General features: G+C 41.9%; 2 protein-coding genes across 2 annotated transcripts in view; one reads left to right on the top strand and one right to left on the bottom strand.

Annotated features, from left to right (window-relative positions):
- OTC (ornithine carbamoyltransferase) overlaps nt 1-11,659 on the bottom strand; it is a 31,434-nt gene extending 19,775 nt beyond the window's left edge. Inside the window, exons 1-3 of the mRNA XM_010571341.1 lie at nt 11,583-11,659; nt 7,077-7,215; nt 6,409-6,490 (exon numbers count right to left, since the gene is read on the bottom strand). Coding sequence (XP_010569643.1) covers nt 6,409-6,490; nt 7,077-7,215; nt 11,583-11,659 — 298 coding nt within the window. The remainder of the gene's footprint in view (nt 1-6,408; nt 6,491-7,076; nt 7,216-11,582) is intronic.
- Nucleotides 11,660-12,777: 1,118 nt separating this feature from the next.
- RPGR (retinitis pigmentosa GTPase regulator) overlaps nt 12,778-13,304 on the top strand; it is a 42,378-nt gene continuing 41,851 nt past the window's right edge. The window contains exon 1 of the mRNA XM_010571388.1: nt 12,778-12,799. Coding sequence (XP_010569690.1) covers nt 12,778-12,799 — 22 coding nt within the window. The remainder of the gene's footprint in view (nt 12,800-13,304) is intronic.

Here is a 13,304-nt window from a genome sequence, read left to right as displayed (position 1 = left end):
TCCAGACCCTACCTGAAGGGGAAATCTCTGCTCTGTCCAGCCAGTGTATACTCATTTTATTGAATGGGCCTGATTCTACTTTCCCTTTGTCATCATTAAGGATTGCTCCAAATCCCAACAAGATTAGCGTTAGACACAGCAAACCTTTAAGAATGAAGCATCACTCATTCTACTGTTACTTATTGCTGTTAGAAAAGCACTATACATTTGCTGGTTGCTTTGCCCTCCTTCTTGGTTATTCAGAAGCATTTTTGTATTAAGGCAGGAAAAATGTTTAGGTTTCCTCAAATACTTTCACCTCCTCTCTGCAGCTCAGACACAAACACTGTATTTATTGGAATGTGTATGCCAACTGTTGCCTAGACATTACAGCCTATCTATTCAATGACATGTCATTTGTAGTAACTTTTCCCGTCCAGCTTCTTGTGGCTAATTTCAAAGTCATATACAATTATGTCAGTGATTTATCCCTGCAAGTTCCACACAATACAATAGCCTTGCATTTTAGGCTTCTAAATGCATACACTTCGGTAGATGTTTCACAGTCCAGGGAGGCTCCCATGGACATGTTCTGTTTTCTATAAATGATGTCCAGGTAGAAAAAGAGGAATCTGGCCATTTATTCAGAATTGCCAGACGTCAGGCAGCCCAGTCAGAGCTACCACCTGGAGTCTGTGTACATAGCAGAGTCCTAATGTGTTGGGCTTTCCGCTCATGAACTGGCCATCTGTGCAGGGCCTGGGAACATATTTCCATCCAAAACTTTCCATCTGGAAATACAGAAGCTCTGTGCTCTACTTTTGTATATAGCTGCAGAGACAGAATCTTTGCATCAGATTCTTTCATCCAGACTACTAGTAGAAAGAAAAAAAACCCCAAACTTCTGAAGCTATGCAGGCACCAATTCAGCAAATAAGCACACACGGGAGTGCTGTGTTAAACTGGAAGATCTAATCCTCTTTGTTGTCACAAGCTAGTCATATCCAAAGCCACATGCTAACTGTTTATATGAATCTTGGTGTCATCAACAAACTGTATTAAATGTTCATACTGCAGAGCCAGAATAGATTATTATCTCCTGTCCACACTTCTCACTACTGTTAGTTTTCAAAAATGGACAGTTTTATGCCTCAGGCTGTGGCACACTATTGAGGCCACTTATGCAAACTCTTTCACATAGGACACGGGTGCTGGTGGTTGTACAGACATAGGTTAGACCTCCATTCCAGCCTGTCCCTGCTACATTGGGTAAGTAAGTGGGCCAAAGTAAATCCTCTGGTTCACATCTTGGATACATGGTTGCGGGGCTGCCCTGCCCACACCAGGAGACATACACAGCCATCTTCTGAAACTCAAAGGACGGATCCTTTTTTATGTTTCAAGACATCTGGATTTGGATTTGTTAGTTTCCTCACTGCCTGCCATAGAAAGTATTTTTCAGTTTAGACTGAAACCAAAGAAGTCTTCTAGGCAGCAATTACAAGAATATTCCTAAAGTAGAAGCCTAAAAACTCATAAGCAGTTTTTTAAAGCTACCCCTCTAAACAGAGAGTAAGCTAAAAGAATACTCTTGCCCTCCCAGTAACGTGGCCAAGCTAAATAATACTAGCCATTCCAACAAAAACCAGACCCTATACTCCTGCCATGTAATACAATCCCCACTATATTGGAATATACGAAGTGATGCAATTTCTGTGACAGTATTTAGTAGTCTTCAGGCATGGACATCATGTTTCTCTCACCTCGCTGTGTAAGAGGAGTGAGTTGGGAGTAATTCCACTAAAGCCAGTGGCAGTGAACCCCTGTAAAGCTGTTAAGATCTTGTATATTCCAGTGCACAACAAAAGAAGGTATACAGAGCTTTTCTGCCTGTATTGTTTCCTCTCCATTTTTACCCTGTGACATATTGTCTGCATTCAGCATCTCTGAAATGGTTGGATTTATTTATGACTTGTTCACTAAAATGTAACTGCAGCTGTATATTTTAAAAGCAACAGTGACAATCAGAATATTTTACACCAAAGCTATAACAAAACCAGGGCATTCACCTTTATGCCATGCCTGAGGATGTTTATTTTACAAGTAATATATGACCATGTGGAATACCTTTGTTTTCAAAAAGTACACAAGATTTTATGCAGAATGGGTATGGGACTCTGACTGCAAACAGATGACATTTTCCAGTATAATAGCAGAGATGTCACATTTTCCAATATAATAGCCAGTGATAGCAATAAATCTAGTAGGCTCCACAAAACTGGATTTGCTTTGCCAATACCCTATGGAAGTTACTTGTAGTTCTTCATTAAACTTACAACACCACTACTACTCTTAGAAATGGTAAAATAATACAGGTTTCAGAAATATGCATTAGGGCAAGATTATATTTGTTCAAGAGAGTAAAGGGGCAATGAATTATACCACAAGGAGCTGTACATTATTCAGTACAGTTGCAACATCATCAGAATAAAACAGTTTAGAGGCACAGTATGTTGGAAAAGCCACAAATATCAACTGTTCTCTTACAATGCATCATAAATTAATGTTTTGATAATCTTTGATTGATCCTGGAGACTGGGAGAAGTGCTCAAAGACTGGAGGAAAGCAAGTGTCACTCCTGTCTTCAAGAAGAGCAAGAAGGAGGACCCAGAGAATTACAAGCTGGTCATCTTCACCTTGATTCCTGGAAAGGCAATGGAGCAGCTAATCTGGACACCTTTTCCAAGCAGATTAAGGACAAGAAAATCATCAGGAGTAGTCAACGTGGCTTCACCGAGGGGAAGTCATGCTTGACGAACTTGATAAACTTCTGTGATGAAATGACTGGCCTGGTAGATGAGGGGAGAGCAGTGGCTATTGTCTACCTGGACTTCATTACAGCCCTTGACACTGTCTCCCGTAAAAGCCTCATAGACAAGCTGTTGATGTACGGACTGGATGAGCAGACAGTGAGGTGGGTTAAGAACCGGCTGAACAGCCAGGCTCACAGGGTGGTGATCAGTGGCACAAAGTCTATTTGGAGGCCAGTGACTAGCAGTGTAGCCTAGGAGTCCAGTCCTGTTTAACATCTTCATTAATGATCTGGATGATGGGGCAGAATGTGCTCTCAGCAAGTTTGCTGATGACATAAAACTGGGAGGAGTGGCTGATACGCTAGAAGGTTGTGTTGCCATCCAGAGGGACCTTGACAGGCTGGAGAAATCGTCTGACAGGAACCCCATTAACTTCAGCAAGGAGAAGTGCAAAGTCCTGCACCTGAAGAACAACCCCATGCACCAGTACATGATGGCGGGCACCCAGCTGGGAAGCAGCATCGCAGAAAAGGACCTGGGGGTCCTGGTAGACACCAAGTTGAACATCAGCCAGCAGTGTGCCTTACCAGCAAAGCTAGCAAATGGTATCCTGGGCTGCACTAGACAAAGTATTGCCAGCAGGTGGAGGGAGGTGATCCTTTATTCAGCACTGGTGAAGGCATACCTGGAGTGTCCAGTTCTGAGCTCCTCAGTATGAGAGACATGGATATATCGGAGAGAGTCAGTATGTCTATGTTAACAAAGGGCCATGAAGATGACTAAGGGACTGGAGCATCTTTCATATAAGGAAAGGCTGAGAGAGCTGGGACTGCATAGCCTAGAGAAGAGAAGGCTCAGAGGGAATCTTACTAATGTATATAAATACCTGAAGGGAGGGTGCAGGGAGGATGGAGCCAGGTGCTTTTCAGTGGTTCAACGGGCACAAGCTGCAACATGGGATGCTCCCTCTGAACATCAGGAAACACTTTTTTACTGAAAGAGTGATTGAGCACTGGCATAGTTTGCCCCAGAAGGTTGTGGAGTCTCTGTCCTTGGAGCTATTCAAAGCCTTCTGGACACAGTTCTGCGCAACTGGCTCTAGATGACCCTGCTTGAGCAGGGGGGTTGGACCAGATGACCTCCAGAAGTCCCTTCCAACCTCAACCATTCTGTGATTCTGTTTATTTATTTTTCAGTAATGGTGTTCTTTATAGGCATAGGGACAGCAGGACTTCTGAAAAGATTTCTGTGGTGTTAATATAAGGCAACAATCTCCTAGACACTGCACAAAGCAGATTTTGTGATCAGTGCTTTTCAAGTCTCTACTTCTTTTTAATGAAACCCACTGATTTTCATCTAGTTGTTCCTGAGAGTTGCAAAGTTTGTTTAGATTAATCTCATCACCAGAACCTTGTCCCACAAGTGACCTCTTCCAAGATATTGAAGGTGCAACTTGTGGGAAATGCTATTTGAGATGACTCAGGTATTTTATAAATAAACACTCCAACCCACTTCAATGTCGACTTTCACTGAACATTAGAAAATTGATATTCAATTAGCTTATTTAGCTAAAAGGAACATATGTGACCCCACATTTGTTTTGAGTTAGAAAATCCGCAGGAGAAATCATGTATGTTAAAAAGCAGCCGAAATGTATAGAGTTTCCATGGACAGAAAAAATTTGAGTCTGCCTTTGAAACAAAGTCTTAGGTTTAGGGTACTTAAGACCAATTAACCGAAGGTGTGAAGTTAATGCACAGAAGTTAAACTGCACTAAACTCCCTTGTGGAAGCTCTCACTCAGAAATAAATTGGGTTTATTTCACTGGAGCTTAATCCCTCTTGGATTAATTTATGTGCATTAACTCCCATCCTTAAGTTAACTCATTTGAACTTTTACTGAGCTTCCCCCTTCCATAAGCATTCAATAGCCAAGGACTAAATAGTGCTTCCCTCTAAACAGAGAAACATGAAGGATAAACAGATTCAGAGAATTTGTCATTACCTGCCTATGTACCAGTATGACAGGCTACTAGAAACTGGACTAAAAACTCTGGAATTAAAAGGTGGGTGGTCTTCATAGAGAAGGAATGCACAAGAAAAACCCATTCATAAGTCCTGCTTATCTGGAGAAAACAGAAAGCAACAAGAAGTCTGCATAAAGAGCAGGATCAGCAGGTAAATGGCTGTGCCAGAGGATACAAAGGCAAATTCAGAAATGCTGGCAGTTAACGTATCTGCTTCTTCCTTCCATTATTTTTACCTCATCCCTTACACATTGTAAAGAAATGTGAATACTCAACAAGTTTTCTGTCCCTTCACTAGGGATAAGTCAGCTTAAGGGATGCTGGGTCAACTTCAGTGTGGGAAGGGGAAGCTTCTCCTTCCTTGATGCATCACCAATTCATAGTTATTCCTTGCTAACATGCAAGAACATGAATGATTTATTTCTGCTGACTTTAGAAAAACTACCATATAAATAAAGATATGTATGTGTTTCAGTGTTTGCAGAACTGTATCCTAAAAGAATAATGTTCCAGTGCCTGATCTTATTAAGCTAATACCCTGAAGTCTCTCCATGAAGTTATCTTCCCCTGTAGGTAATCACGTTATTTTTTTTTCCCTAATTTATATCAAGGCATTACTATGATTCCCAGCCTAAACACATACTCTGAAATGTGACAACAGTAATGCATAATACATTAGAAAAATACTTATTAGAGCTTGCACAGAATTAAATTTGTGACGCTTACTAAAATAGATGTTACGAAATGTGCATCTTGCCAGTACAACTAGGAGCTTACACCAGAAATGCTTACTTCTGCCTGTTACTTTATTTCTGATCTATCATGTTTTGGAATGATCTGGCAAAATTTCAGTGACCAAAGCGATGTGCTTGTGACATTAATATGCAAGGTGAAACACAATTAGTTACCATTCTTTTCCTATTTTTGCTTTTGTCCTGGTTTCAGCTGGGATAGAGTTAACTGTCTTCCTAGTAGCTGGTACAGTGCTATGTTTTGAGTTCAGTATGTGAAGAATGTTGATAACACTGATGTTTTCAGTTGTTGCTCAGTAGTGTTTAGACTAGAGTCAAGGATTTTTCAGCTTCTCATGCCCAGCCAGGGCACCTGACCCAAACTGGCCAACAATGTATTCCATACCATGGGACGTCCCATCTAGTTTAGGAACTGGGAAGTGGGGGCAGGGAATTTGCCGCTCAGGGACTGGCTGGGTGTCGGTCGGCGGGTGGTGAGCAATTGCCCTGCGCATCATTTGTACATTTCGATCCTTTTACTACTACTGTTGTCCTTTTATTAGTGTTATCATTATCATTATTAGTTTCTTCTTTTCTGTTCTATTAAATCGTTCTTATCTCAACCCACGAGTTTTACTTCTTTTCCCGATTTTCTCCCCCATCCCACTGGATGGGGGGGGAGTGAGTGAGCGGCTGCGTGGTGCTTAGTTGCTGGCTGGGGTTAAACCACGACAGCTTTCAAACTTTAGGTTTCTCCTGAGTAGAAATTGCTAAATACAAAATTATGCAGCGTTATTTAGTACATACTCACAGTATATAACTTCATATAAAATCTAACTGTGCCATTGCTCAGACCTACCTGTTTCTGCAGATAATCTTGTTCTTGTGCTTCTCTTCTCAAAAATCATGGCCAAAGATTTTCCTTGCATCAAAGGCAAATACTGGAACATGAAAGTTGAAGTCATTTCAATTTTATAGTCATTATACACTCTACAGTGTGAAATACTTCTTTCACATTTTAATTCAGCACTAGAAAAGTTACACAGGTGTTTTCTTAACCATAGCTTTGTTCTCTTGCAGTTCAAGGAATTTATTAGCAGTGGAAAGGTTAAAGGGAAAGAAGTAATTCTAAGGGCAAAAAGCAACTGCATTTTGGCACGGAATTTGAGCTAGTATTAAGGAGAACTCTGATACTAATTTAATCCCATGCAGGGAAGTGTCTTCCATTTCCTGCATTTAGAGCTGCATGTACACCATGTGTCGATGGATGGGGTTAGCTGACAACAGGGAGTTAGCTGTGCAAAGCTGTTTAACCTTCTCACTTGCAAAGTCCTCTGAAGTATTTAAAGAATATCTCTGAACACTTTACAGGAAGGCTTTTTGACTTGTAGCCCATGATTTACAGTATTTAAGAGCTCAGGTGATGTTGTTTAGGACAAGACAGCTGAACGGCTCATTCCCAATATTCTTCAGAACAATATTTATTTCAATATCTGAGTGACCTAAATGACAGTTAGAGCATTTTACCTCTCCTTTGTGCTTTATCCTTTGTTTCAAATCTGAGGCCATCCACAGCAAATACTTCAGCTCATCTGCTGTGTAGTTCTGTAGAGTAAGGAGGTCACGACCTTTCAGATGAACATTCATCTGAGCTGGTGGCTCATACCTGTGTCAAAAGAGTAAAAAATGTACACTTTTTGTCATTCAACACTAAATTCTACTGAAATCTCTCCCACTCCCTTCATTTGACGCAGCTGGATCAGCTTGATGGACTGTGTTAATTACTTTAAATAACTTTTACTGTCAGACAGACACAACATGCCACTATGTACTGTATCAATCACCACTGTAACAGTGTCTCAAATTGTATTATAAACTGTACATTAGATGTAGTTTCTTTCACCTTCTGATATGCATATGACTTGAATGCATGCTGCCTAATCAAATAAACCCAAATGCATAAAGCCATTCAGGGCTTGGTGAAATGGCTTATGCATAGACCTCAAAGCTGCCCTTTGGGGGCACAGAATACGAGGAACGGATGGCGGTGTTCTTCCTCCCTCCTTTGTGCTTTGTGTATGAGCAGACACTTGCCATGCTTCACTCCCACCGATACAAATGGTGGCATTTCTATAAATGTGTATGAAATCTCTTGATTACGCTACGGAAAAGGGTAAAAAACCCCAACAAAATAGCCATGTGCTCTGGTCCTTCTCGTACCACAAAGAGGTGTTCTGGGCATGTGCAGTTTATTTATTCAGTGTATTCTGGCCTCCAGCCAGATTTACGACTTCAGAGTCACATGAAATTGGATGTTGATAATCACCCACAGAAGTTATATGATCAAATTTCCCCTAGCTTAGACGAAGTGTCTTAATGAAAGTCACACACAAGCCTGTGTTTCCACAGAGAAAGGAAGGGCTTAGTAAGGGAGAGTGGCAGCTCAGCCCTGTCTCTGACACTGTACCTACAGCGCTCCTTAGCATAACACAGCCTGCACTGTACTCTTGCTAAGGTTTGGATGGGTACAAGCTAAACATGTCTTTTTAATTAAATGCAGCGTTTTTAGACTGATCTGATGAAATGGAGACCAAAGCAATGCAAACAAATGGACTGAGTGCAGCTCCTGCTTTTGTATTCCCAAGTAGGCTTCCCTCTAGCTCACTTTTGAGGCTCCATTACGGCACCTGCCAATAGCCAAGCCCTGGAGCCCACAGCTAGGAAAATTCAGGGCAAAACCCCAGAATTTCTGTTCATTCTTCTGTTAATTCCAATGAATAAAAGCCCTGGTAGTGGATAGGCCTATTATGGCTTCTAAAGATTTTGCAGTTCTATTAGTTAAATCTGGAAGAAAAGACTTTTTCTGCAGAATTTTGTGGCACAGGCTCCAACTGAAACCGGAGGAAGAAAGCAGCTCTTAAGGGAATGGTACCACACATTATTACTGTCCGTTTGACATCACAGTACAAACTGCACAACTTTTCAAATCATATAGCAGAATTTTTTCTTTAACTGAAGATATCTAAATACTGTGTGTTTTCCTTCTGGACACCTTAAAAGTGCTTTAGATACACATTATACCACCACCATTACTAAGTAGACTTTTTTCACAGTGAAAAGGATTATGTGTAACAGTGGAAACATGGAGAATGTATGAAGAAGTAGCCCATGCAGATGCCCTACAGATTAATATTGCTGGAACGCAGTATATGCCATCATATATCAGGGCAATGTGTTCCAGAGATTATGCAGACTGCCAGAGGATCCACCACTAAGATAAGCCAAAGCACCACAAAGATGCCCATCAATGTGCACCATCAGAGTCCAGTGTCTGCACAAGACCCCAAACTGCAGAAGGGGTAGACTTTTCTGTAGTACCACACAGATAAAGGAGTGGATTTCTTGTTTTCTAAGTTTGGAGTAATGTTGCCCATCTATTTTCCTGGAGAGTCCTTGAAAATTGATTCTTAAGTGAAATACAGTCTGAACTGTATGTGTGAGTTAAGTGATAAATATTTGTAGCAGTACCATTTAAAAAAATAATGCACATCTACAAGCCATAAAGACTAACCTTCATAGCATTGCAATGATTAGTAAAATAAAGTTACATATTTTGCTATAAGTGTTATCCTTCTGTCCCCATGCTTGCCTCCAACCTGAGTTAAACAACCTAGAAACAGTTTGGAAGCGTTCAAATGCCCCATTTTTTAATTTGAAGTGGGTGTTACAGAGCTAGCAAAATTATTTCCTGCACTTCTACATTCAACAGCTGCAGAATAGAGTATACCTGACATTATAAGAAAGGCTGGGCATTCATGGATGAGGCAGCTTCCACCATAGCATGAAAAACAGCCTACCAAGGTAAGCTACTGAAATCCAGCCTTGAATACCAAGGCTCTTAGTTAATATTCAAGGGATTGGCTCTAACTTCAATGTGTATATTCTGAAGGAAATTAGTATCCTAACTGCAACTTTTTTATTATTATCATTTTTCAGAATAGGGATTTGCTACTCTATCCAGTTTGGGGGAACAAAAAAATACTTGTCCTGTTTTAAAATCTATGCAATTGCTTGCTGTTTCTCACTCTGCTGCATTGTTTCCAGAGCAGCTTTGGTGCTGCTCCTCAAGATTCTAATTGCAGCCTACAGTTCCTTCCAGGGAGTAAGAGATTGTCTAATCTCAACCTGCCAAGCAAAAACTTCTGTTCATTGGTCTTGTTTTACCACTCAGCATGATTGAGAATTGGACTAAGAAATATCCACCTCTAACTTCTGCACTGCTAGATAGTGAAGCACTAAAATTGGTTACCCAGAGAGGATTTGGAATTACCATCCTTGGAGATTTTCAAGACGTGGCTAAGCAAAGACATAGCTGACCTCATATGCTGTTGTCAGCCTACAAACAGAAAGTTGGACTAGAGGTCTGCTCCTGACCTCTATGTTCCCATGATCATTCTGTTTTATTGCTATGACCTCCAAGAAACCTGTTCCCTTCCCTGTTGTCCACATCCTCTGAAAGAGAGGCAGAAGTAGACAAATAAATTGCAGAGAAGGATCATGAGACAACATACCAAAGTTAAAATGTAACACGCAGAATTGCATGGTCAAGCAGTTGGCTTATTCCTTTTTGAGCAGGGACAGCAATTGCTTTGGACCATTAGCACAGACTGATAGATATGTTACCCTGCAGTATCAACCACAGTGTGCTTAACTTGTAATGATCATAGACAGTGGTGATAGCTTACGCCAACATTATGATATAATGTTAAAAAAAACCCTAAAAATAACAAACATTATATTGGAAGCTTAAAAAATTGGATGACTTTATTGGAAAACCAGCTTTACTGCAGTTGTTTTCCAAACTTGCTTTTCTATCATCTAGCAGAGGAAGTTGCCAGCAGTGAAAACCCAAAATCCATAAAAAAAATTATCACCACTTTAAAACTGTAGCAAATAAATCACAGAACTTGGATAAACATTTGTTTTTCATCTGATGTAATGTAGAAATGATAAATAAAAATGACTTATTGCATATTAGGATTCCTGTGAATGTGAAATTGCCATATATTGTCTTCCAGCACTGATAATTTGTTACATAACGCTGTTAATGCTATTCTTATTGACACCGACATAAAAACATAGGAAGATGTGGAAATAAGTTTCAAGTCTAATTTTAACCTGACTCTGGAGATGTGACAAGCATGAGAAGAGGAAATGGCCTCAAGTTGCAGCAAGGGAGGTTTAGGTTGGATATTAGGAAAAATTCTTTACTGAGAGGGTTGTCAGACATTGGAATATGCTGCCCAGGGAGGTGGTTGAGTCACCATCCCTGGAGGTATTAAAAAAGCAGAAGACAAGGTACTCCAGAACATGGTTTAGTGGGCATGGATGATGGTTGGACTCGATGATCTTAAAGGTCTTTTCCGACCTAAACGATTCTATGAGAAGCAGCTTACTGAAACACTGCCATACAGGTACGAAGGCACGGGGCAGACACGTCTATGCGGCTGAAGAAAGAACCCAAAGCCAGGTCAGGGAGCCAGATCTACCTCATTAACTTCGAACCTCATATCACATAATGCTTTTCCTGCATGCCTCCAGTGTATATAGAGACAAAAAAATACCAAAGCAGAGATTCACCTTGCAGCTTCAAGGAGAGAATTTCCCCCCTGGTACGAGCCATGATAATTGTCTAAATGCATAAGAATTTCCTGTACTTTATTCAGATAGTTATTTATTGATTACAGTACCTGCAGCATACACTGACCTCAAGAAGAAACATTCCATCTTGACTTTGCTGCTAAATCCCACAGAAAGAATTAACAGCATTTCACAGACATTAAAAGGGAAAATCCTCCAGCCTCCCGAAGATGTAGAACCTGCTGCCTTGGGAGGCAAAAGGGCACTAAAAATACAGAAAAGAAAGTGCCTTTCTCTGAAACACTCACTCCTTCACACGATTCAGCTGCTTTTGTCTCCAGATTTCTGACTAACTGTCACTGAACGCCAGACAAAACTAAAGGATAAGCTTACCAAAACTGTCGCAGCAGCTGCTTGCTGGTCCCTGTTAGTTTTGCCATCCTGAAGAAGTTCCTCACATTAAACAGCATCTTCCGTTCGCGTTAGACTCTCTCAGTCCCACAAATAAGGTAAAGAGAAACAAAGGCGTATGAAGCAGAGAGTAAGCTGTGCTGCTGTGCAGACAAGGGAAAACCAAGAAGCAAAGTCTTCGCTTTGGTTGTCCTAGCCAGGGCTGGGCTTGGTGTGGGCTGACACTGAAGCTTTTCCTTGGTCAAACTCTACCGATAGAGATTTCTCACAGGGCCCGTTGCACCACTCGCCGTTTGTGCTCTTTGCTGTGGGCCCATCATATCCTACCTGTGTCAATACCACTTTGTAGCAATGTCGTGTTTGTTAAATATTTGTACAGGAGCAGGTGCTAGTAGAAACAGGCAAAAGAAGATTTGTTCAGGGTGCAGCACAAGCGGGGTGACGTGACTGTGGGGGCTCCCCGGCCCTAGCACAGCCCGGGCAGGGACTGACGGCCCCGCGCTGAGCCAAAATGAGGGTCCTGGGCCCAGGGGTGTGGGGCTGGGCAGGGCCATTAAGGCTTATTTGTGCCCTCAGGGCCCTGAGAAGAATGGAGAAGGGCTACATTAAAAAAATGTATATTTTCCTGGGGTTTTTTTGGACCGAGTTTTCAACTGTGCTACGGTAGTGTTAAGCAGCCCTCAGTGAGGCCCAGAAACTTAAATATTGCAGCCTGCAGACCTCCTTACATTAAACTGCTTGCTGTATAATCTGATGTTGGTCAATTGCTAAACACTAAAGTGATTTCATTTAAATTTCTACCTTCAGATATAATTGTCAGATAAGATTTTACGCCACCTGCACTGTAGGTGGTTTTGAAATATGACCATTACTTTCTCATTTCCTCCTCTGTGTAAGGAGAAGCGTACTTGTGTAAATCAAGGTGATGGCATATCTGTCAGAGAAGGCGATATGTTGAAACTGCGATGTGAGGATCATATAATTAAAACACAGAAAAAAAGGTGACTTCCCCAGAAAGAAAGACTGCCATGAAAAAGTCATGCAGGGTGATAGATCTTGGTGGGATTTGTTCAGGACCCCTCAGACCAAACCAACCCTGAGATGCTTAGAAAACGCAGCATTTGCCAGGGGCAATGTCAGGCAGAAGCAAAACCCGACAGAAATGAATGGGAAGGGAATGAAAGAGCCAGAAGAGCTGCACATAGAGAAGAAACCCAGGCCACGGTTTCCCTCTTAGTTGCCCTTCTCTGGCAAATGACTCCCATGGCCTTCAAGCCCAGCCCCTGGGGACTGAGCGTGTGTCACCAGTGGTACCCAGGGGAAAAGACGGCAGGGAAAAGAAAGGTGGTCGAGATGCCAAGGCCCCCAGTCTCATCTGGCAGCCCCACAGGGAGGGGACAGGGCCAGTGCCCCCCTGCCAGGTCGCCCCTGTACAGGGACTGCCCGACCCCAGTTCATGTGTGGACCAATTCCCTCGTAAGCTCCTGTGAGCGAGCAGCAGCACCAAGCGCAGGAGGAGAGTTGGACCGATGTTGGCATTGCTGTTGGTGCGATGCACTTCTCTTAAATTTGGGGTGACAGCAGCAAAACGATGCCATGGCATGGCGGGACGGTGCCAGGAAAACCACGCTCTGCTGGAGATAAGTCTCGCAAGGGGCTTTCAAGGGAGGTGAGTCTTCCCTCCTTTCAGCACCCGTGAGCCCA

This window comes from Haliaeetus leucocephalus, unplaced genomic scaffold, assembly GCF_000737465.1.
Source record: "Haliaeetus leucocephalus isolate CR32 unplaced genomic scaffold, Haliaeetus_leucocephalus-4.0 Scaffold317, whole genome shotgun sequence".
Classification (NCBI taxonomy): Eukaryota; Metazoa; Chordata; class Aves; order Accipitriformes; family Accipitridae; genus Haliaeetus; species Haliaeetus leucocephalus.
Note: the sequence above shows the minus strand (reverse complement) of the source record. Positions and strands in the feature narration are given on the sequence as shown.